General features: G+C 33.1%; 1 protein-coding gene across 1 annotated transcript in view; it reads left to right on the top strand.

The window, feature by feature from the left end:
- Positions 1 to 27,267, top strand: part of nolo (ADAMTS-like no long nerve cord) — a 546,982-nt gene that overhangs the window by 441,025 nt on the left and 78,690 nt on the right. Inside the window, exons 6-7 of the mRNA XM_076411466.1 lie at positions 975 to 1,229; positions 21,245 to 21,389. Coding sequence (XP_076267581.1) covers positions 975 to 1,229; positions 21,245 to 21,389 — 400 coding nt within the window. The remainder of the gene's footprint in view (positions 1 to 974; positions 1,230 to 21,244; positions 21,390 to 27,267) is intronic.

Raw genomic sequence — 27,267 nt, 5'->3', positions numbered from 1 at the left:
TAAAAGACGGAAAAGGTGGATTTGCATAACAAAATCCAAGAAGCTTGAGTAGGTTTTTCGTGGTGATTAAGTCTGAATACAGTGAGGGAAGTTCAGTTCGAACCTGAATGTGGACAAAGATAGGTATTCTATGAGTATATGATATACTGAGTGTATAGAACTTTAGCTATGCCCATATCTGAGAGTAAGGATCTAGATAGGACAGTAGAGAAGAAGAAGGTAATAACCTGTCACTATCTTCAATTAGATGCCAGCTCAGTGGAGTCATGTCATTTAGTTTGGACTCAATAAAAAGGAATACAACATTGTGTTGATAGTGATGGCCAATTGAAATGGCGTACTTCACCATGACATCAGCCATTTCGTTTCCCTCAATTCCCTTATGGCTGAGAATCTAGGTATGAGATTTTATCTTGCCTATTGTGGTTAGTTCTTGAAGCACATTTTGAACAATTATGACTAATGTATGATCACATGAATGTGATTCGATTGCACTGAACGCTCTTGAGGAATCCGTGACGATCAACCATTTACAAAGCGCTTCTTTCAAGAATCATGACAGTCGATGACAAACAGCTCAGTACTGAAACTTGTGGTCTGTCTCGGGAATATATTATTTCGATATTAAAGATATTTAAAAAGATTTCGTGCATTGTGTTATCGCTATGAAACAAGCTTCTTCATCTATCATCATTATATTGATTCCCAACAAGAGGCTTCAATATCTAAACGAGCTCGTATGCTAAAACCGACCTAAAAATGTTACTGTCAATTTTTATTGAATGCAAATAGAATTTTTTTCGTGAATAATATTTCAGACTAACTATATACCATAAATTGTAGGAAAATTAGCAAGTAATAATCAATAAGCTTAAAAATGTTGATGGAAAATATAGTTAAAAAAGTCACTTCATTCATTTATACAACAACCAACCAACATTACAGTACTGAATCATTGTTTTTTTTAATTTCAGCCTTGTCCAGAATCTCCACCAGAATTTCGAGAAGAACAATGCTCAATCTTCGACAATATGCCATACGAAGATGTTATCTATCAGTGGTTGCCTTTCTATGACGATGATGAACCATGCGCACTTACCTGTAAGGGTAAGCCAAAGGGTGCGGACGATGATGCAATCCTAGTCGTGGCTAAACTACAGGAGAAAGTCCATGATGGTACACGATGCAGACCAGGAAGTTTGGACATGTGTATTGATGGACGATGCCAGGTATGTACCAAGTTTTCATTCCAAATAATATCCTAAAAAGATCCTGGCTTGGTTGGCGCAGTACTAAAAGCGACAGGTCCATCTACTGTTGCGATAGTCGCGGTCGGCATGTTAGTAAATTTATGTTTGTGGTTGTTTAATATGTGTGATTGTTATAGGCAAGAGTACAAAATCCGACAAGAAAAATGACCCCAGTCACGCCAGTAACCAGGCTGGGTAAGACCGGATGACTTCTGAGATTATTTCTAAGTTGGTCACTCGCCAGTCTGTAGATTTAATGCGAAGGACCGTGGTTCGGAGTCCACACTAAACTGTAGATAACAGGTTAATTGAAAAGTCGCCGGACTACCATAGTAACACACATTTTTTTTGCCAAATTTGTTTTTCAACACAATTCCCTTCAAGGGTGATACATTGATTGTAGCGACCCTCCAACTTTTCGATACCATTTTTGTAGTACGATTTGTCCTTTGCTTCAAAATAGGCCTCAGTTTCGGCGATCACCTATTCATTCGACGAAAATGTCTTCCCAGCGAGCATTCTTTTGAGATCTGAAAACAAGAAACAGTCGCTGGGGATCTAGAGAACACGGTGGATGAGGAATCAATTCGAAATCTTGGTAAAGCAGCACTTTATTTTTTTATTAAATGCGGCGGTTTTTCGGCGATTTCGTCCTTCAAACAGTCCAATAATGCTATGTAACAGTCGCTGTTGATGGTCCTTACTTATTCCAGGGAGCCAATGAAATGAATCGTTGTTTTTGGTAAAAACTGAGCTCGCGCGGCACCCACTTTGCACGGAGGCTTCTCATGCCCAAATATTCGTGAATGATATGATGTACACGTTCAGTTAATGTCTTTAGACCGTCTGCTATTTCATTCAGTTTCAATTTACGGTTATTCAAAATCATTTTGTGGATTTTTTAAATGTTTTCGTCGATAACAACTTGTTTTGAACGTCCACTAAGTTCACCGTCTTTGGTGCTCATTTCACCACGTCTAAACTTAGCATACCAATCCCTAATGGTTGATTTTCCAATCAACAAGCAAAATTCGTTTTTATCCATTTTTTCACAATAACAAAAGTTGCTTCACTCAAAATGCTATAATTCACAAACTAATGATCCGAGAGCTGTCAAATTTATACACGCATCTTTGGAGGGTTAGGGCTAAGTAAAAAACATGGATTTAGTTATAGTAGCGCCATCTATGTATTACAGTTCAGATAAACCCTTAGTTGGTAAAAGGAGAGTTTAAAATATATATAAAAAAATTCTAAAAATATATTTTCATGGATTATTATTGAAATATTTTCTATATCCATTTAATTATTATTTACCGGTTGTCAAAATAATATTTTCGATGAAAATCGCATAAATATTCTAATTGATTGAGCTTGTTAGTCGCAAATAAATAGGATTTAAATTCATTTATATTATTACAAAATAAATACGTGAAATGGGAAAATTATATTTTATTTACCAGCATTTTCGTTTTAAATCTTTTCGATACAGAAATTTAACGCTTTATAAGAATCATTAATTTATATTAAATGTGTTTGAAGATTACTTAGAATATTACTGAAAGAGTCAATAAACATTGAATTAAACAAGTCTATATAAAGTACAAACAGGCATATATTTAAAATATATTTTAATTTATTATTCAATTAATATACTTATATTTAGTTAAAACAGCACAGTATCAATAAATAATTATTATTTCTTAAATTATCTTTCTAAAAACCTAAATTTAAAGGAAATTGAACTAAATACATATATTCTATATATTTGACAGGATATTATAATAGATAGAATAGTAATTTTTAAATATTAATCAATATTAGCTTAAAGATCAGATTAGAAACCTGAGAGAGTGTTAATCGCAAAGGCAGAGGAGGACTTACCAACCTTCGATGAATATAAGATATAACAGAATAAAAACAATATCAGAAAACAGAAACAAAAAGAATAACACAAACAATAGAAATATAACAGTGGTTAACACAAGATAAAAGACATTTAAAAACTATACCTACGACATCTACAGTAGCAGAAATTGGATAAAAAACGATATAATGGGTTACGTTGTATTACAAATTTACAAATCGGAAATAAAGTATTTATATTAGGCTATGAGTTATTAGGTACAAGTTGTAGAAATAACAATATTTAAGAAATATTCATTATATTACAGGAAATAATATTATAGATTCATAAATAAAAATATAATATAAAATCCTATGATACTTCGACGTTAAAGTTCATAAAAAAAGTAAAACTGATATCTTGGAGTCATGTACAATACATGTCTACACATAGTCAAGCTATGATACTATGATCATGAAAATAAAAGATTAATAAAGTGAATAAATTACGATGAAAGATGAAATTTTAGTTACTATTATGATGTCATTTATTTCACTTTAATTAATTTAATAAAAGTATTTGTCAACAAAAGGAAAACAGATAACTAAATACTCAAGAGTATATATTCGTTTCTGAGTAGTTCAACATAATTTCGATAATATTTTATTGTTGCACATGTAAACACACATCTACGGTGGGTCTCCAAATACCCAGAACATTTAAGAAACGGCACTTTTGATTGTTATTAGCATCATAGCTTACAATTCATTTATATTTATCATAACAGGTCAATTGAAAAGTCCCCGGACTACCATAGTAAAACAAATTTTTTGGCAAAATCAGTTTTTTTTATTCAATATAATTCTCTTTAAGGGTAATACACTGATTATAGCGACCCAACAACTTTTCATTCGTTGAATATTTCTTCCCAGCGAGCATTTTTTTGAGGTCTGAGAACAGGAAATAGTCGCTGGGGGCCAAATCTGGAGAAAACGGTGGATGAGGAAGCAATTCGAAGCCCAATTCATGGATTTTTGCCATCGTTTCCCCTAACTTGTGACACAGTGCATTGTCTTGGTGAAGCAGCACTTTCTTTTTCTTCAAATGCGGCCATTTTTTAGCGATTTTGTCCTTCAAACGGTTCAATAACGCCACGTAATAGTTGCTGTTGGTGGTCCTTCCTTTTTCAAGGTAGTCAATGAAAATTATTCCATGCGCATCCCGTTATAGAGACGCCATAAACTTGCTAGCCAAGTGTTGCATTTTCCGGCGCTTTGGAGCGAGTTCATCGTGTGCAGTCCGCTCGGATGACTGTTGATTGGACTTCGGAGTGAAATGATGGAGCCATGTTTCATCCATTGTCACACATCGACGCAAAAACTCGGGTTTTTTACGCTTGATCATCTTCTAACACAGCTCTAAATCAATTCGTAGTTGTTTTTGTTCAAAATTGAGTAGCGGTAGTACGAGCGGCACGTACTTTGTACAGAGCTTTCTCATACCCTAATATTCGTGAATGATATGATGTACACATTCAGTTGATATTTTTAGAGTATCTGCTATTTCATTAAATTTAAATTTACAGTCACTCAAAATCATTTTGCGGATTTTTTAAATGTTTTCGTCGGTAACAACCTCTTTTGGGCGTCGACTACGTTCACCGTCTTCGGTGCTCATTTCACCACGTCTAAGCTTAGCATACCAATCCTTGATGGTTGATTTTTTTTGGGCAGTACTCGGAAACTCTGCATCATGCCAAGTTTTTGCTTCAACTGTATTTTTTCATTTCAAAAAGCAAAATTTTATCAACACGCGAAATTCCTTTTTATTCATTTTTTTCACAATAACAAAAGTTTTTTCACACAAAATGCTATAATTATTATAATATCTAATGATTCGACAGCCGTCAAATTTATACACGCATCTTTTGGGGGTTAAGACTAACTAGAAAATATATGGATCTAATTCTAGTAGCGCCATCTATGTGTCAGGTCGGGTACTTTTCAATTGACCTATTGTGACATAAAATTGATAGGGACAGATTTGAGATCGCTTACTTTTATTCACCATTATTTGGTTCAGTTGGTTCAGTTCATATTAGTCGTTGTTACGAGTATAACTATAGTAATTCGCTCCAGATAGAGTATATCATTGATATAGATCCCAGGACGCTATCCCAAGGTATTTCTGCATCAAATTCTTTCGATTCAAAATATTCATCCTGTTGTCTAATTCTAGATAATCTTTTGAATACATGGCGGATTTTAACATGTTTAGTTTCTATAGTAATCTTGTGTCAATTTTTATCAAAATTATAAAAAAACACTAAATCTAGAAGAACTGATGTAGTTCATGACAATTATTTTAATTTTCTTTTAAATCAAACTGAACGAGATAAATCAGTGTATATTGATCCCGCAAACCACTTCTTTTCGAAATTCTTGGTCCTACTTTGGCAGTATATAAATTCCGTCTACCTCAAAAAACCACATACCAAAGAAGTATTTAGTAATCTGAAAAAGTCGTAAACCAGTGGCGGGGGTTATTAAGTTTAATGTAGGGGCGCGCCAACTTCCAGCTCGTAATTTCGGACGGTTTCTTCTCTGCTTTGTTTCTATTACTTAACGGTCTCGGAGGACCCGTTTCGTCCCACCAGAACGGCGTAAATGCGACTTTTACTTCGCATTACTGTTTAGTGTTATTTCTGTGTTTGCGCCGAATGTTTTTCCACTTGGAACGTCTGCACGCAACTTTTTCAGTCTAATTCTTGTTTAGGGTAACTTTTGAATTATTCTATTTTGCTGTGGGATTTGAATAAAGCTTTATTGCTAGTTTAAACAAAAAAATTTTGTTGCATCTACATAAAAGCTGAGATCAAATGATCGCCAAGAATGTTTCATTATTAAAAGCTAAATAAATAAAATACAAATAAATAAGAATTAAGAGAAACTATATAATAATATCATGATATAAAATTAAAATTTTGACATAGAATAATGAACAGAAAGTATGAAAATCATTGATGTAATAGATATACCAGGTGTACCGGAAAATCATTAATAAATTAAAAACATGTGAGGCATGGTTTCGAAAATTCAAACGTGACGATTTCGATGTGCAAGACAAAGAACGTTCTGATAACAATTTTTTTTAATATTTAATTATTACATTGTTACTAGTCGTTTCCGACTAACCTACGATTTGTCTTTATGATAACTTAAATCTAGATATATAAGTAGGAACACCCATCGGCCCTATCACAGTCTCTGGTGAAATAATATTTATGCATGTATTTTTTATTATATGCACCTGAGTACACCACACTAAACAAGTTCAGATGCTTTGATTATTTTGAGTCTGTGTCCTGTTCTAGTGGTATCCAAAAGCTGCAATACTTCAATATTCTCATGAGAATGGAGTCTTTCCTCATGCCCCCTTGCAATTCTCTTGATTCCTTGACTGACTGTGGGTATCTGAAGGTCTTGATGTAGGTATTCAGTCCTATAGTATTTGGGTGCACCCACAATACCTCTCAGGACTTTGTTCTGAAATACTTGCATTTTGTTTATGTTACTCTTTGCAGAACATCCCCATAATTGAACTCCGTATGTCCATATAGGTTTCAGTATTTGCCTATATAATAACAATTTATCATGTACTGATAATTGTGATTTTCTTTCAATTAGCCAATACATTTTCCTATATTTCAATTCCAGTTCTTTTCTTTTCTTCTTAATATATTCCTTCCATCGAAGTTTTGCAGCAAGATTCATTCCGAGATATTTAACGTTGTTGCTGTATGGAATGATAATATTATTTAATGTTATTGATGCTTGTACGGTCTAACAAAATTTGAAGATGCGAAATTGTAAGAGTTATTGGATGAAGACCCAACTCACACCCAAAAATAATTGACAAAAGTGTTAAATATGGCCGCAGAAATGACCGATTACGAGCAGTGGGGAAAATCCAAAATATGGGAAGATGTGTGCCATATCAGTTAAATGATAGCCAAATGGAAAATCGAAAAGTCGTCTGTGAAGGTATGATCGGAAGTCATTTCTTCATCGAATAGTGGCAAGTGATGAAAGGTTGATCTATTTTGAAAACGCTAAGCGCCAAAAATCATGATTATCACCTGGCGTTTTCGTCGAAAGACAATACCTCGTATTTGGTAGGACCAGAGTGGCGTGATGTGTTACAAACTTTTGAAACAGTTAATAGTAATTGCTACCGAAAATAAATGATCAATCTCAACCATACATTGATCGAAAAACATCCAGAATTGGCCGAAGAGACGGTAGAATGATATCACAGTACAATAACGCACCGTCTCATAAAGCAAAACCATTTGAAGAAGCGTTGAAACCACTTAGATGGATTATATTGACGCACTCTCCCTACTCTCCAAACCTTGCCCCGTCCGATCTACTTTTCGCATCAATCGAATACGCGCTTGCAGAACATCATTACGCCAATTTCGAAGAAGTTAAAAAATGGCTCGATAAATGGTTTAGCTCAAAGGAAAAACAGTTTTTTTTGGGATGGCATCCATAAATTGCTCGAAAGATGGATAAAATGTATAAAATCCAATGGCCAATATTTTGAATAAACAAATGTCTCTATTTTCTTGCTAGATAAGGGCTGATTTACCACAAGGAAATGTGCTGGTGCTAGTAATCTCTTGAGCATTCTTGAAACCAAACTGATAAGATGGTATAGGTTTCATTTGCTTGAGATTGTTAAGTATTTTAGAATAATTTTCTCAAAGAGTTGGCCATAAATCGCAATAATGAAATAATGCAGTCATTTTACCAGGTTTTGGTGTCACTATAAATTCAGTAGTAAACAAGTACAAACAATATTTGTGTCTAAAATAAACTGAAAAAGAGAAAAATGGCATGAACTACAGAAAACTGAGAAATATAGTGAGGTAACATGTCTAATGGACAAATCAAATGTTATACAAGAATGAACACTTGGTGAGTTAATGAACGATTATCGCTTGTGCACTAATAGAGCATCAACTGACTAGATCAACACAAAATTGAGACACTAACATGAATGTGTCCTAATTAGTGTATATTAGCTATCTATTTCTTTGATTTTTATAATGTTTTTTTATTTAAGACTGTCCATACAAAAATATATAACAATCAACATCTCATCAAATATTAATCCAATTCTCATTCAATAAAAAAGATTAGTAAGACTGACTATGGCTTCTGTTCATAAAAATAAATAAAATGAACCACGCACCAAAGAAGTATTTACTAATCTGAAAAAGTAGTAAAGCAGTGACGGAGTTATTATGTTTAATGGACAAGAAAATGGTTTTCGGTTGTTGATCGTTCCATCATCGTTGACTTTGCTCACCACTTCCACATTGCTCTTATTTAGTAACCTTATTTTTTGTTTAAGACTGGATCTTGGATATTCGTTGGTTACGTAACGATAAGCAATGGTAATTAATTGAAGAACTTTGTTTTGGCATCGTTGGATTCCTAATTGGTGTGATGTTTTAGTCCAAATGTTTTTGTGGTTTCTTCCAAATGTTCGTTTTTTGTTGCGAATGTTTCAAATTGTTTTTTGAATCCAAATAGGTTTTATAATAGACTCATAAACCAATCTCTTTTATTTGAAGGCAAGTTGAGAGTATCACCCATCTATCCAGAACAGTTTTTGTTAGCATAAACTGGTCAAACCAGTACAAAACTGAGGCGTTAACATGAATGTGCGTAACATAGTTTATCTGATATTTATAATATTCTCTTTATTTCAGATTATTAATAAAAAATATATAACAATAAACATCTCATCAAATATTAGGTCAATTCAATAAAATATTACGGTCATAACCGCCATATTAAAACAAAAATAACGAAACCGAGAGACCATATCAATCAAAACCGAAATGCGATCATCTAATTCGAAATGAATCCTTAAAACAATATTCCTCGGTTCGAGAATCATGAACGATTATCAAACACGACATCTCCCCTTCCGAGACCATCAAAGAAACCCGGCCCAAGCTCGCCTCTCCCCCCACCCCATCTGTCTCCCGCGCACCCACCGTCGAAAAATCCTTTTGTTTATCGGACCGAACTATTTTTAAGGTTTGCGCGGCGGCTCCATTCTATAGATAAGGCTCCCCCCAGCTCGCCGTTTCAGACGTATCAACTTCAACTTCTCAAAGCCGGGACCTCCATCAATCGGGAATCGTTCCACTGTATCCCGTCAAATAAATGGCGGAGTCGATCTTGTTCGGTCGCCGTTGCCTTCCGCTTTGTGCCGCGCCAGATTTCCCTGATGATTTTTCGATAGTTGCAATCTGCGGTCCGTCTATTTACATTTTTATTGTAGCGATTGTTTCGTTCGGATTAATTTGAAAGCAAATACCTCTAATATAGTCCAAATATTGTTTTAGGTAGAGAAAAGTTAGTGGTAGCGAAAGACACGATATATAATCCCCCCAACAAAACAATGAATTCGCGTCATCAAAATGTATTGACGTCACAACCTCGCAATGTTTCCCTATCAAATTTAAGTTTTGTTTTATTTTGACTGACAAAAATAACTTTATAAAATATAAATTATTTTATTATTATAGAATCTGATACATATATCATTGATGTATTTAAACTAGAGTTAATTAAACAATCACAACAGTTAAGGTTAAATTTGATTTATTATATTTACATTAAACTCATTTCCACACCACCTATGAAGTAGAATTCTAGGCGCGTTTTTTATATAGTGGTATCCTGGAGGATCCTATATAATTAATAATTATATATATATATATATATATATATATATATATATATATATATATATATATTATTTTATAGTATTTTACTTTCATTAGAGAGCATATTTACGTTTTATGTTTAGTTCTTCTTTACCTTGTTCCTTTTGATTCCTAGTCCAGTCATTTTGATGAATGAAAAATAGTCAAGGTGGAAATAGAGAAAATATTTTTTAGATTTATTATAAAGCTTGAAATGCTTTTCTTAGCGTTCTTTTGACGACTTATAGTTAGGGTCTTTATGATTGTCTAAAAATTTATCTATAATCTCCTTAAAAGCTGCTTTTGCTTCTGAGAGACTTCGAAACCTTGAAATTAACATATGTATTTGAAGCAATCTCCATTTTTCCGAAATAATTTTGAAAATTGCTTTATCAATCCCAACTTTATGTGAAGCTTTATGGTAAAAGATCTTTATGAACCAATGTTACATTTTTTCATCAACGTTAAACTCCATCGGCGGCCAACGTTTTTTGGTTCATTGATTTGCTCAGTATCATAGACATAAAAAACAAAGGAATTTGGTAAATCCAGCTTATTGCACGAGCAATATACACAACATTTTAAAATCGCTTGTCAGCCATGGTCTTCATATTTTACTTTGCGAAGAACCAATTTCAAGTTGTTATAGGCTTCTTCGAAGTGTATGGAATAACCAGGAACAAAACCATAAAAATCGCTGTTGTGAAGCAGAACTATTTTAAGACTTCTTTTTGATGAATGAATTGATGAATAAGGTACTAAATAATAAACTTTTGACCTCTATATAATACAGTGGACGAATATGGATGCACTACTTCGCCCTTCAAACAAATTGATCGTCATCTGAATAGACAACAGCCGATGGAAGCCATTCAAAACTAGCATAAACAAATCGTTTTTCAAAAAATATATGGAAAACTTGAAATAAAATATTGCCGAATAAAATCATATAATCTATAACAGACAAATATTTCTCTCAAATTGGCTAGACTAGTTTGATATTAAATGATGTGTTATATTTGGTGACACTTTCGTTAAAACTCAATACTTCTACAACCTCGATGAATTTAAAAAATTACAATTTCTTTATTTATTACTCCTAATGGTTCAATAATGTGCCCAGTTAGCCCTATTCTAAATGTTATTCTAATATGTCCCATAACCAGATCTGATGATTGTAACATAAGTATTTTAGTTTACCTACTTCATACGACATTATCGAATATTTAGTTAATTGCCAAGCACATGAGGGTGTACTAACACTATTTTAAAGTACTTGTCACAAACATTTTGAATTACACTCATTATGGGCTCTAGAGGGATATCGTGTTGTATCACTTCATTAGGGATATAATACGGAGCATCGACACATCGTACGTAACTCCTTTTCTTGGAACCGTTGCCTGATGGCTATATTATACTTGCTATCAGTACCCCATAGTTGTATTTCATACGTACGACTAATCAGGCAAGTATTGATTCGTATAGCAATATCTTCCTATCTGATGATAACTTGAATTTGCGCCCGATAAGCCAATACATTTGATATAGTTTAAGTCCAAGTTGTTTTCGTTTAGTAAGTATGTGCTTCCTCCAGGTTAGGAGTCGATACAAATCCATACCAAGAATATCTTAAGAAAGAATAAGACAATATAAAAATAAAAAATATCATACGAAACTAAATATAGTTTCCTCGGCTTGAGGAAGTTGACAATTATTGATATTCACTGGCGGTCATGTTCTTCTACGCAGAATAAAATGTTACATGAGCAGTTAAAAACGACACGAAATTAAATTTTTGAACGCCACTTATAACATAAAAACAACTGCAAAACCAGAATGAACCTCGAAAAAAATATAATGAAAACATTTCCCGACTTATATAACGTCAAGTGTCTATAAGCCCGTTTGAAGCCATATTGATCCATTCAAGACCTCTCTCCAAACATTCAAATTCTCTATCTCTGCACGCGACAATCTAAGAAACGTTCGCTTAGCATCATACTACCGATATAATAAATATGTAAATGCACGAATCACGAATGGAAATATTGGGAAAGCATCAAGAAAATCTGTTTCGGGTAGAAGACGATGTCAGTGCCAGAGCGACTGGATTAGAATGGTGCTGCCATTTCTATGCCGGCATAAATTTACCGAATCTTGAACACAAATCGACTAATACTATTTAGGGACGAAAAAGTAATTATGATTCTTAATAAACATTTTTTAAAACTCTGTCACAATATTCTAATTTTTTACTATTTATTATATTGTCATTAATCGTTTCCGACTAACCTACAAATTGTCTTTATAATATTTTCTGTATATTATATCTCTTTATAATATTTTCTGTATATTATATCTAGGAACTATCGGTATCAAGTTAGTCTCTAGTCTAATAATGTTTATGTAGTAACACTGCTATTTTTTCTACTAAACACACTTCAAAAGATACATGACATAACAGACACTATACAAGATCAAATAATAATTTGATTCTTTTGAGACTGTGTCCTGTTCCAGTGTTATTCAGGAGTTATAATACTTCGATATTATCATGAGAATTGAGTTGGTACCTGAAGATCCCGCTGTAAGTAATCAGTAAACGTCATCAGACACTTTCTCATTACCACTTAATACAGGATACATGAAGGTACACACTAACAATGAAGTTCCCTATTACACTGTGAAATACAAATAAGAGTACGTGTTTTGAATTCCTTATTCCATTCTTAAAAACACTGTCTATTGATATGGTTTTCTAACACGACACGTTCCTTAGTAATAGTGTAAATACTATTTACTCTTATTATATTATTTTTAGATGTATTACTTCACAGTGGCAGCCGATATCCTTCCATATCTATTGCATATTTAGTGATTTCAAAAGAAACGTATGAAAACATGACACTAACTTTAGACTTCTTTTATCTTATTTTAATCTTACCGCGAAAGTATCGCTAAGCATCTTGGTTATCCCTAAAGAAAGTAATTCATGTATTTTTAAGCAATCTTAGAGCTGAAAATGCTGAGTTTTTAGTGAACGATTTGTTATAAAAATTTAAAACGATAGGGTTTAGAATGCCTTTTTTTATTAATCTATTTGAAAGCCAACAATCTGCCCGTATGCAATAAGTATTATTGTATGATTTCCGTTATATAATGTAACCATTCCAACATGTAAAAGATCACTTCAGTAAGTGATCTTATTCTAGATACTAATTTATCAAAGATAACTTACTAAAAATACTAACTACTTATAACTTATTTTAAAGTCTATCCTAACTTATTCTAAAGACTATTCTAACTTATTCTAGAGATTATTAAATCTCAGTCTATGTGTATATTAATCAGTTCGTATGGTAGTTTGCGTTTAAGCCTACGCACGTCATTGTCATCGCACACATTAAACTGAATGGCGAGTGTATTGGAATGCACTAATAGTCTTTCAGGGTACTTCGCTCTAGCACTTTGAATCACACTCGTTATGGATTTTAAGAGGATATAGTGTTGAATCAGTTTGTTGAACACGTAATATGGGGCATCGGCGATGACTCGTCACACTTTATTCTGGAACCTCTGGAAGATATCTATGTTAGATTTGCTAGTAGCACCTCACAGTTCAATATCATATGTCCAAAGGGGTCCTAAGTATTTACTTATACAGTAAAACGTATACAGTACGTTGTTATCTAATGATAATTTAGATTTACGCCCTATTAACCAATATATTTGGTTTAGTTTAAGCCCAAGCTGTTTGCGTTTTGTCACTATATGTTTTTCCATGTCAAACGTCGATTAAAATGCATTGCCAGATTACAGAAGTTCATGATTATTCAATTTTACCGAAGGCCATGTTCTTCTACAAAGGGCGAATGTCATACGAGTAGATATTGACTCATTTGTTTTGATACCCAACTTTTTCAACCACAATTCGACTTTGTTAAGATGAAGTTAGAGGTTTGTTGTGGCTGATATTGGATCCTCAAGGATGCCTTTAAAATACATTTCTTGCAATCCCATTTAAGAAAGCGGATTATTATTATATTATTATATTATATATTATATTAGAAAAAGATTATACCATTCGTAAGTTATATATTTCGTCAGAATATATGATTCATTTTTTCTATTGACCACTTAAACCTGAGCTATTTTGATTCATTGTCTATGTGTAAATATATATTGCTACTTTTTTTATAAAATTAATAATAAATATTTGTTACACAATATTCGTTTAAGTTTTTGTGTTCAGTTTAGTTTAACGTGGTATTATAGAATTTCCTCGATAGCAAGAAATGAAATACTAAGTAACACATCCTCGTCATTTGATTTTCTCTTGTCGTACAATAAAACTAACAAGAACAAAACGCCTCCGTCTCTTTTCTTTTCAATCTGACAACGCAATTATGAAAACTCGGAGAAATATTGTTAGTAGCAAACGAGATTAGTAAATCCTTTTTATATTTCTCTCCCCTGCGAGAGGGCCGCTTTGCATATGCCGAAGAAAGAAAACCTCATCTGCTCCTCCGTCGCTGCGATATTGTTTCGTCCCACCCCGCCCCGCCGTCCCGGTTTGACGCAGAAAAAAGAGAGAAAGGAATAAAATAAAACGGTCATTTAACCGCGCCATGTCAAGTATTTTTTATTCCATTTATTTAAAAAGGTCCCAGTCGTGGCATCGTTGCGACCTTGTCATTTCCCAGACGTAATATCGGGCCCGGATTGCCACCGCCGAAAATTGCTTATATTCATCACCGTATCTGACAAGCAACTTCGCCCGGAGATCGTCTTGTAAAATGGGGCTCTCAGTTTTTTTATTATTGTCGACTGTTCGGATGGCCGGGGCCCGGCCCCTGTATCGAGATCTTCGTATGGGGATTTTTTGATGGTCTTTATATTGCCGGACATCGGGTCTCGATGATACCGTCGTGCTCTGCGAGAATATATCGATGCATTGCATGTCTCCCATTGCTCGGTAAACCGTCCTATCAATCATAGTTAAACATTTCGGAAATCAAACGCCCTTTCCAGAGAATAAATACAATGGAAAGTCCTGGGCTGACATATACGAGGGTTGCAACTTATATTTTGAGCCTAGTAACGAAAAGACAGTGATTTACCAGATGTACCGGAAAATCATTATCGGTTTTTTCGAAAAAAAACTACATAACTTTCAAGATTATTTAAAGTATTGGCAATTTGATTCTATACATCATGTCCGTCTTTCAGGCAATTTATAGATGCCATCCCAAAAAAACTGTTTGTCCTTCTTCGAAATTGGCGAAGTGCTGCTCCGCAAGCGCGTGTTCTATTGAAGCGGCCGGAGATTTTTCAATTATATATATATATATATATATATATATATATATATATATATATATATATATATATATATATATATATATATATATATATATATATATATATACTATATATATATATATATATATATATATATATATATATAATTATATATATATATATATATATATATATATATATATATTCGCACTCGCCATTCAGTTTAATGTGTGCGATGACAGTGACGTGCGTAGGCTTAAACGCAAACTACCATACGAACTGATTAATAGACACATAGACTGGGATTTAATAATATCTAGAATAAGTTAGAATAGTCTTTAGAATAAGTTAGGATAGACTTTAAAATAAGTTACAAGTAATTAGTAATTTTAGTAAGTTATCTTTCATAAGTTAGTATCTAGAATAAGATCACTTACTGAAGTGATCTTTTACATGTTCGAATGGTTACATTATATAATGGAAATCATATAATAATACTTATTGCCCACGGGCAGATTGTTGACGTCCTAATAGATTAATAAAAAAAGGCATTCTAAACCCTATCGTTTTAAATTTTTATAACAAATCATTCACTAAAAACTCATCATTTTCAGCTCTAGGATTGCTTAAAAATACATGAATTACTTTCTTTAGAGATAACCAAGCCGCTTAGCGATACTTTCGCGATAATATTAAATTAAGATAAAAGAAGTCTAAAATTAGTGTCATGTTTCCATACGTTCTTTTAAAATCACTAAATATGCAATAATTTTCGGAAAAAAAACTACATAACTTTCAAGATTATTTAAAGTATTGGCAATTTGATTCTATACATCATGTCCATCTTTCAGGCAATTTATAGATGCCATCGCAAAAAAACTCTTTGTCCTTCTTCGAAATTGGCGAAGTGTTACGATGCAAGCGCGGGTTCTATTGAAGCGGCCGGGGATTTTTCAATTGACGTTAAATATATATATATATATATATATATATATATATATATATATATATATATATATATATATGTATATATATATATATATATGTATATATATATGTATATATATATATATATATATATATATATATAGAGAGAGAAAGACAGAGAGAGAAAGAGAAAGTAATAAATATATCCAGCAAAAGAAGTAGATAACAAGCCGTGTCCAAATAGCTGTCACAAAAAGAACGCAACCCATACAGATAGTGAATCTGTACTGGCCTTGTTATATAAACGCCCCCTTTACATGTGGGGGGACCCTTATCTCGGAGTGGGTCGATGGTTTTTTTGAAGGGGTACATTGAAATGACAATGGGCGAATAAAAATAAAAGTGGGGTTTTATTGGGGTCGTTGCGGTTAAGTATAGGTTATTAAAATTAAACGAGGAAGAATGTTTGAACCGCAGTATCTGCGACGTTTATGTGGGTTTTTGATAACGTCGTCGAGATAGAGCATGATAATGGAATGGGGTTTATATTTTATTTTGTGTTATAAATTTGCCTGTTGTAATAGGCGTGTCGAAATTGTTTAGAGTTTAGAGTTGTTTTAACTGAAAATTGTGTACATTTACTGCGAACGTACTTGTTGCAGATGATACAAAATATTTGTGATCATTGTTCATTTTAGTTTTGAAAGATGTAAGTATTTGCAAAGAATAGAATAAAGTTTAGCACGCAACAAGTATAACGAAATTTACCCTACTGTAACAAGACTATTCAGTTCACCAAATCTTAGTTCAGATCTAATATAAATGATACCTATCTTAGAACCATTTTCTAAACTTATTACAAACTTAAATCAACATTACAGGTTCTTTAATTCCATTACATTCTGATCTATTTTATAAATCAATGAGGAATTTTGTTCTTAATTTAAGTTAATACTTGATACTTACACTAAGGTTTTTACACACTAGTTCATCCTGTGTTCCAGGTACTTAACTTAACTACACTAAAGTTAACATGTATCACAACCGTCACAATAATCTATTTTACCCTGGCACTATTACCTTAACTCATAAGGCTCTTTAGTTTTCCCACTTGGTTTGTGTTATCCGGATGCTGGATTATCTCTCGTTCATATAACCGAGTAAACTCTGTTCCATTTGAAGGTCTTGATAGTTGTTTATATTTTGGTATTACCAAGGTACATCAAAAATTAGTTACATTTTTCTATTTTTCTTGTGGAACCATGACGTTCAATCACAATCCTTTACAACGCGCAATGGGGGCCGAAACAAATGATAATCGGGCGTTGCAAGGTCCAAGCTATACGCTGGATGCACCAAAACTTCCCAACCAATCCTTCTCAGTTTTTACCCAGTCGCTAAAAATGCATGTGGCCTTAAGTTATTATCCAGTCACAAGTAACCATTCACTAAAAATGACTGAATTTGTTTTTTAGCAGCTATTTGGAAATTTATTAATAGAAACTTAATCCATTAAATTTTTCACTGTTAATTAATGCGAAACTCAAGTAACAAATGAATTAAGCTTCTGTTGGTTTCTCGCTTTATGTAAATGATCCAAAACTGTTTGAAAATTTTGAAATGATCGATGTTTATACGTGAAAATCGGAATAAACTCGAATCCCATCTACTTCTTCAATATAATATCGATATTTCGACATTTTCGGAACAAATATGGGAAATTCAATGACATGATATCGTATGACACACATGACATACGATAGCACTACATTTTTCATTTTTCGAAATTATAACAAGTAAACATGTGAAGAACCTTTTTGAACCAGAACATTTAAAGCATAAAAAATCTCGATCAAAAATGGTTCAGAAAGTATATGTGATAATAAGCGTTTACAATAATCAATAATAATTGGACACTATCTCAAAAACATTTTAATTTCATTATATACTAGATGCTGACATGTATTCTGATAATTCTTAACTTTTAAAGTATTTTATTGTGTAAAATTTGTGCAGTATATTTTAATCAAAATATATCCTACAACATTTTCCCATCATTTCGGCAATATAATTTCGCATCATGACGATACAGTGTCAGAAGAACGGTAATTAGAACCACCCATTCGCATTCCAGCTGCAACAGTGGATGGTTGACAACTATTGCAACGTGTAGCTGAAGGTTTTCGTCCAAGAACTTGACTTTACCTGTTACTTGCTATTTATAGTCTTTTTTGAAACATTACGTCGTGCAATTCATTCAATTGATGTCGGTAAATATCTGCAGTGATCGCACTGCAGATAAAACAGATGAAACTTGACCATCAAAATTCAGTTTAAAACTTGAAAAAAAAGTATTGAATAAAATAGAATAGAAATATAAATAAAAATATAAATGTTATCTGTAAATGTATTTATAAAATATAAATTAAAAATAAAATGTATAAATAAATCATTATGTATTGTGCAATTAGAAGGTTTTAAATTTGCTTTTTCTACGATTTAATAAATAAATTATTATATTATCGACGTGGCAATATCGCGGGATAAAATAAAAGAATACTTAAAGACCTTCTACCAGTATAATAAAACAATTTTGTGGCCGGCTTATTTGGTACAGTGGTAAAAACAATAGAACGATCCACCTACTGTTATGATAGTTGCGGGTTCGAATCCTGCTGGGGCATGGTCGTGAATTTATGTTTGTGATTGTTTAATATTCCTGATCGTTCTAGACAAGAGTGTAAAATACCACAAGGAAAATGATCTCAGTCACGCCAGTGACCAGGCTAGGTAAGACCGAATGTCTTTGGGGATGATTTCTAAGTTGGTCACTCGCCAGTCCAGGTAAACCCTAGTGGTACAAAGGAGACTTAAAATACTAAAAAAAAGAAAAAAAAAAGGTATTGCAGGGCAGGATATATTGCCTTGTCGCTATAAAATTAGTCTTAAAAAAAATACAATCAATTTCTTTTTTAAAAATTTCACGAAATAACCTGAAACGTATACTATGGTACAACGTAAAAGTTAGTTTATTTGCATAGGAATATCTAGTCCTGAATCTAGTCCTGAAGGTAGAGTCAAGTTACAATTTCTCTATTACTGGTAATACATTCCCAGGTTCTTCCAATTTTCACCAATAGATATCGTTGATCAAAATACGTGCAAGCATCGAATAGCAATAAAATTATCGTGATGTAAATTAAAGGCTCCCCCACCGTGAAAAGTGTTTTAAAAACGATTTTGCTTCATAACGACTTTGTTCTCGGAGTCTTCGATTGAATATTAAAATTTTACAACCGGAACGCGGCGCCATCTATTCGCCCGCGGCGCGATTAAAACTTTTTAACGGTGCAATTAGACCATCCGGTTATCGGATAGTGGGGCTCCCGATCCGACAATCTAATATCCGAAAATTGCACGAAAATATCGCAATATTTTCCTTATTAAAATGGCTGCAATGCAACGTAATTACTACCGACTCGATGCGAATGGCCGCTCTGCGTAAAGTTCTGAAATTCTCTCTCCGGATAATTAAACCCGATAAAGTGGCGTTTGGTTTTGCCGGCACGGGAGCGGCGGAACGTTTTACATCGGTACCAATTGCTTGACACCGATGGCCCATCACCTCTCAATCTGAATTTTAATTATCCTATAATTTAGCAAACTATAAATATGAATAATGTCATAAAATGTTAATCTGAAATATTTAGTAAAATCATTGGTTACAACTATCGCGGCCTACTTGGATGATGAACACGTAAAACGGGTTGGTCTGTTTTCTAATAGATAAAAACCCCCAATGTCCTTTTGTATCGACGTTCAACAAGTTACCTCTTCTTTCCTTGAATGAAAAATATACTTTCTTGTGTTTAAAATACAACATAACTTTGCAATACTATATATACCCCATATATATATATATATATATATATATATATATATATATATATATATATATATATATATATATATATATATATATATACTAGCGACCCGCCCCGGCTTCGCACGGGTGCAATGCTGATACTAAATTAAATATACTACAGAAAAAATATGAACGTTGTATATAAAAACATAGCGGCCCGCTCCGACTTTGCACGGGCATACAATATATATGCCTATGTCACTCAATGAAAACATGATTAAAATCGATCCAGTAGTTTTAGTTCATTCATTAGTGCCCTTGGCCTGCACGCATTAAATTTGGAGTAAAACAATTCCTCTTCCCCTATACTTACTATGAAGATTTCCTGCTATCTTTGGAATATCTAAATTCATACAATTTTTATTACATTACACATTTTTAAACGCAAATTTTAAATTTGTAATATCTCCGAAAATATTTGTTTAATTTACATGCTGTAAGGAACCATATTGATCTATATTAATTGCACACTGTATTTAAGGTACTTAATTCGATAAGGATTAATGCCGTATTGCTTAAAATAGCTTCCTAAATAAGCCATTTTCCCACGTAAAAAGTAAACAATAAAAATGGTTAATGTGGGTTATCCCTAAAAGATAAATATATACCATCGCGGACTTTTTTGTAGACCTTTTTATGGTGTACAATACTGTAGTACATTAATTTGATCTAACTCGTAGGGTTAGGCAGCGTTTTTGCTAATTGCTAGATAAGCCTAAAAAAATAGGTTAATTTACGACATCACGTTAGAAACCTCTAAAATTAGCAATGTTGCCTTAGTATATTATGCATGTATTATACATATAAACCTTCCTCTTGAATCACTCTATCTATTGAAAAAAACCGCATCAAAATCCGTTGCGTAGTTTTAAAGATTTAAGCGCACATAGGGATATAGGGACAGAAAAGGCGACTTTGTTTTATACTATGTAGTGATATAAATATATATATATATATATATATATATATATATATATATATATATATATATATATATATATATATATATTATATTATATTAATTGATAGTTCATTATTTTTACTTCCTAGTGTCTATACAATGTAAATACCAAAAATTTCAATTTAAATTCTATAGAAATATTTTCCGGGAGATATTATCATTAAAATGACACTTTGTAATGTCTCCATGGAATACGTTCACAAGAGGTTAAAATAATTTACGTTTATTGTGTGTATTTCAGAGAGTCGGGTGCGACCTAAAGATAGGCTCAACGAAACAAGTTGATGAGTGCGGTGTGTGCGGAGGAGATGGGTCGTCTTGTGCCAAACCCCTTTACCACTGGACCTTAACGTACACATCTCTGTGCTCCGCCAGTTGTGGAGGAGGTAAGTTACGATTCATTTTTATCGGATTACTGGCTGACCCGGCGAACTTTGTACCGGGTAACAGTCAATGAACGTCGTGTTACCTTCTTATTAAACTTTATTTGATTTTTTATTAAGGTAATAAATTAACAAAATCATGTATTTCAATATGGTGTCGGCAAGACTTAAATTTTATCGAAGGTACGTAATTTGCTGCATGGATTTCACTAGGGTTGATTTTCTTCAGTAAAGCATCTTGTGATGTACGACGTTTTTCATTTTGTTATGAGGCACAAGAGCAAATAAAGCAGACTAGTAATCGCCCTGTATATTAAATGAATCACATTTATCTCAAAATAGAATAAAAGGACTAATTTAAAAATTATATTTCACTAAAACTTGTTTTTGCTGCATTTTCAATATAAGATCAGAAATTTATTTGATAAATTACATTAATTAAAATAATAAATATTTGAATATTAAAACATTAAAACGTATGCCAACTATCTCAAAAACTAACACCCACTAACTTCTTTAAATTGCATTTAATTAAATCTAATTCCACTAACTTTCAATAATCAACAAAGTATTAATAACTGTAAATTACTACACCACTGAAAATTATAACAAAGTAATATTACCTTCAGAACTCTAGCAACTTCAGAGCACTAGGGTTCATATGAAAAATCCGATCCCAAAAAAAATTTATATATACATTTATAACTATATATAGTCTATTCAAAACAACAGTGAACTCACGTCACCTGAATTGATCATCATTCATCATGCGACATCCAAAGCGTCGCAATATAGTCACATCAACTTTGAGTTTTACTTCATTTTGGCCTTGACATACAACAAAATTATAATATAAATAAAAAAATTAAACTGTTAAAAATACAAAACTATAATATTAAATTAAAAAATACTGTTATAAAATATAACTTACTTTAACATGACAGTACATCAAATTTATATATTATTAAAGGACTTAAAACTACAATTAATTATCTATTCGATCGAGCTCATCCAAACCGAAAGTGTTATTAACCATTCGTGTTTGCAGCATGAAGAACAATATATCTACAATGAATTGTTAATAAATATTATTAATAATAAAACTTAATCAGTTTTTATTCGAACGTTTACCTTTTTCTATCAACTTTTGTTGTCTTAACACTACTTTTGTTATCATCTTGTCATGAATGACCTATTGGGAATATTCATGTCTCATCTAAATACACATATTGAAATAATAAGTCTTCCTTGATTTTATTATACGCCTTTAAAAATTATATTCTTTTAAAAGCAATCTCTGGAAGTTCCCTTAAACCCCTTCGTGGATTATCTTTACACCATTTAAATCCTATATTACCTAACGGTCTATGAAAGGGTGCTTAACATCCCTCAAAGAACTGCATATATCTAAGATTTCTATGGATACTTTTCAGATTAACAGTTTCCTCTGAAATAATTGTATTAATTAAGTTTAAGTTCAAAAAGCCACTCACTGTTTTATACATGTCATATATTTAATCTCTAATAGGGCTACCATCAAGATGATCTTGATTCGTCATCTCCTTCATAAAAGGACGATCTCTTCTCGGTGAATCTAAGGTTACATTTTTCATTCTTTGAGATAGATCAGTGACTGTCCATACTAATATTCAGTGCAGCTGACACACGGTAAAAATATTTTCAATACAAACCACAGCAACTTAATAATTAACAGCAAAAATTCTTACCACTTTAAATAATTTTACTAGCAATTTTTTACCCCATTATCTGGTTCAACTTCGAAGTAGCTGATTAAAAAAGCAATATGTTATGTCTGGCTTCGGCATTTTGAATGACAGTAATAATTAGCAGAAATTTATGAAAGCAAGCAAGGCGTTGAGATAACTTTTGCGGATTTATAACGACAGAATAACTCATACTGTTTTGTAATTTAAAAAGAAATAATTGTATTTTGTGGTTTATAACCTGTAGTTATAATAATTAATATTTTAAAGAATTTTGCAGACTTTTGACAACCGGAAGACTTTGGCAGACTGATTCGGTTAGATGTTCAAAGTTCATGTCAAACAGCGCTCTATCTCTTTTTAAATAGAATAAAATGAGAAGGAAGATATTGTCTGACTAATACGAATTTACAATTTGCGAGGAGAACATAATAATGACGTGAGTTCACTACTGTTTTGAATAAACTACGAGGGTCACATCAAACACATCGAGGGTCAAATCGTAAAAAATGGACTATCACAACAAAAGTACATCAGTCAACTTAATTTGACTTTTGGCGATGAATCTCTATCAAAAACCACCCTGTATCGATGGTTTAGTGAATTCAATCGTGGTCGTAGTTCGCTGTCCGACAAGTTTCGTGAAGGTTCCAAAATTTTCGAAAATCGGCTGTTGTGCCAGAAAACATCGATGATATGTGCGAAATGATTAAGCAAGATCGTCATGTTACCTATTATGAGATTGGAGCATCCCTAAGCATTAGTTCCACCAGCATATATGCAATTTCACATGAACACTTAGCTGTGCGAAAGTTATGTTCGCGTTAGGTCCCACACAATTTGACAATCGCTCAATAAAAGGCTCGTATCGATTGGTGCAAAGAGATGCTTAAGAAATTCAATCGCGGTGCTTCGAAAGACGTTTACAAAATCGTGACAGATGACGAATCATGGATGTATTCGTATGAGCCCGAAAGTAAGCAGCAGTCGACTGTATGGATGTTCCAAGATGAAACAAATCCAATAAAAGTTGTTCGCAGTTCAAAGAAAATGGTGGCCTGTTTCTTCGGGAAAATTGTTTATATTGCAACAGTGCCTCTAGAGCATCAAGTTGTTCGCGCACGAAGCACTTCAAAGAAAATGGTGGCCTGTTTCTTCGTGAAAACTGGTTATATTTCAACAGTGCCTCTAGAGCATCGTAGAACAATAAATTCTGATTGCTACACAACCATATGTTTGCCAGAAGTCTTTGGTGAAATTAGAAAAACAAACAAGAAACGCCGGATTGTTCTTCATCATTACAATGCGAGCTCTCAAAGAAGAGACTATTTGAGCACTCAAAACCTCGAATTGATGGGTCGTCCGCCGTACAGCACTGATTTGGCACCCAATAACTTCTTTTTGTTCCCATCCGGGTTGAATAAACTGCGTGGTCAACGATTCTCATCGCCCGAAGAAGCTATTGAAGCGTTCAAAAATCATGCTTTGAAGATACCTTATTCAGAATATCAATAAAAGTATATCCTCAAAAGTGTATCGATCATCGTGACCAGTACTTTGAAAAACAATAAAAATATATTCGTAGCTTGACTATTTGTTTTTCTTTCCTATTTCCGAAATATAAATTGTGACCCTCGTATACATTTATAATGCCCCGGAGATCTAAACACATACGAGTTTTTTCTATCATAACCTCGTTACCATTAATTTCGACGGAACACTGAAGCCTGGCAATTAACATTACCGATACAAATCGACAAAACCACGCACCGTATATTATTTATTTACGCGGTCCGTTGTTTGCGAAGCCCCAAAATAACGTTTCGCGTACGTCCAAACAAAGTTTTAAAGCGTCATAATTAGTTCGTCGGGATTTCATTACATTTTCCAATTATAAACCGTGTTTGTAATGCAGCTTGCACAACAGCTGCGATAGGAACTCCTATTAAGTCGAACGTTGAGAACGTTCCGTAGCGGCAAACGGCGACGAATATGTTAAGTTTTCTGGTTATTAAACTTTTGAAAAGGTCGCGCTGCCGCATCGGGAAAGATTTAAGGACATGTGCGTTTCCGGTTTTAATCAAAAATAAATTATTCTTAACGGTCCATTAAGGATTCTAATAAGCGTTCTCTGTGCATGTTTCTAAGCATAATTAGAACCCCGAATGAGTCTACCTTTAATTAACTTTTTTACGTTTTTTTATGATTATACTAGTTGCTACAGAATAATCCATAAGCTATAAGACGTTGATTCCATATTAATAAACTGTGCTATAAAAAACACTTAAATACACATCACTACACCACTTTAATGAAGGAATTAATCAGTTTAAAAAAATTGTTTCAATAACAAGACAGAAATCACATCTGAAGAAACATCACCAATGAAGTAAATTACGCCATCAACGTTAAAGACATGACAAAAGAAAGGTAAAAGAAAAGGTAGAAGAGTATCCTGTAAACAAAAGAGTATTTAATAGAATCAGCAATTAGACGAATCAAAAGATTAAATGATACTGTCAACGTAATAATTCAAATCCCAAATCGGTATTCAGTGCCATATTTACAATACCAATACAAATTATCTTTCAGTGTTCGATAATTTCACCCCGTACCGTCCTATAAGCCTGTTACCTGTGATCTCTAAACTATTCAATAAATTTAACATTAAGAGACTCAAAATAATCGCAGAGGAGAGAAATATTATTCCAGACCATCAATTTGGCTTCCGTAATAAACACGGAACAATAGAACAAATACATAGATTAGTTAACCAAATTGACAAAGTGTTAAACGGTAAAAAATATTACCCCGCTGCATTACTCGATATTTCTCAGGCCTTCGACAAGGTATCGCACACTGGACTGGATGTTAAATTGAAAAATCTTTTGCCACATACGCACCTCCCACTACTGAAATCGTACCTTACAGACATATATTTTGTTGTCAAACGATCTGACGATTACACTACGTACACCCAATATATTCGGGTGTTCCGCAGGGCAGTGTTCTTGGCCCATTATTATATCAATTGCATACAGCTGACATACCGACCTCAAGAAACACTACTGTTACAACATATGCTGACGATACAGCGGTTTTATCATCACACGAGGATTCAATATCAGCCACAACAAACCTCCAACTTCATCTTCACAAAGTTGTAGTTGAAAACGTGGCGTATCAAAGCACATGAGACAAGATCTATCCATGTGACATTCAGCCTTTGTAGAAGAACATGCCGCTGAGTAAAATTGAATAATCAAGAACTTCCGCAAGCAGACATCGTTAAATATCTCGGAATGGATTTCGATCGACGTTTAACGTGGAAAAAACGTATAGTTATAAGAAGAAAACAGCTTGGGCTTAAACTAAATCAAATGTATTAGTTAATAGGGCGTAAATCTAAATTATCGTTATATAACGAGGTTCTACTGTATAAGCCAAAACTTAGGTCAATCTGGACCTATGGTATTGAACTGTGGGGTACTACTAGCAAATCTAACATAGATATCCTCCAGAGGTTTTAGAACAGTCATCGTCGATGCCATATATTACGTGTCCAACTAATTGATTCAGCGCGATATCCCCATAGAACCCATAACAAGTATGATTAGTCGGAGTATTAGTGCAAAGTACTCTGAAAGACTATTAGTGCATCCCAATGCACTCGCCAAACAGTTAAATGTACGTGATAACTGTAAAATGCGTAGGCTCAAACGGAAACTGCCATACGAACTGATTAGTAAACATATAGAGTGAGATCTAATAATCTCTATAATAAGCTAGAATAGTTGTTAGAATAAGTTAAAATAGACTTTAAAATAAGTTACAATAATATCTAGAATAAGATTTAGATTATAAGTTGTACAGTAGATCATTTACTGAAGTAATCTACTACATGTCAGGATAGTTATATTATATTATATAATGAAATAATATAATAATAATTATTGCCCACGGGCAGATTGTTGACGTTCTAGGAGGTTAATTTTAAAAAAACTGTTCGATCATTGATACAAAAAGAATGAACTATCACAATCTAAGAACATGGAGAAGATACTAATAATAAAAAGTAAATTATTAAAAAATCGACAGAAAAAGCAATCAAACAAAAAAAAATAGCGCAAAAAAAAAACTATAGTGCTCCAACCCAA

This window comes from Rhynchophorus ferrugineus, unplaced genomic scaffold (assembly GCF_030347505.1).
Source record: "Rhynchophorus ferrugineus isolate W39M unplaced genomic scaffold, kcgeb_rfMv2 rfM8, whole genome shotgun sequence".
Lineage (NCBI taxonomy): Eukaryota > Metazoa > Arthropoda > Insecta > Coleoptera > Curculionidae > Rhynchophorus > Rhynchophorus ferrugineus.
The sequence above is the reverse complement of the archived record's forward strand: the minus strand, read 5'-3'. Positions and strand labels throughout refer to the sequence as shown.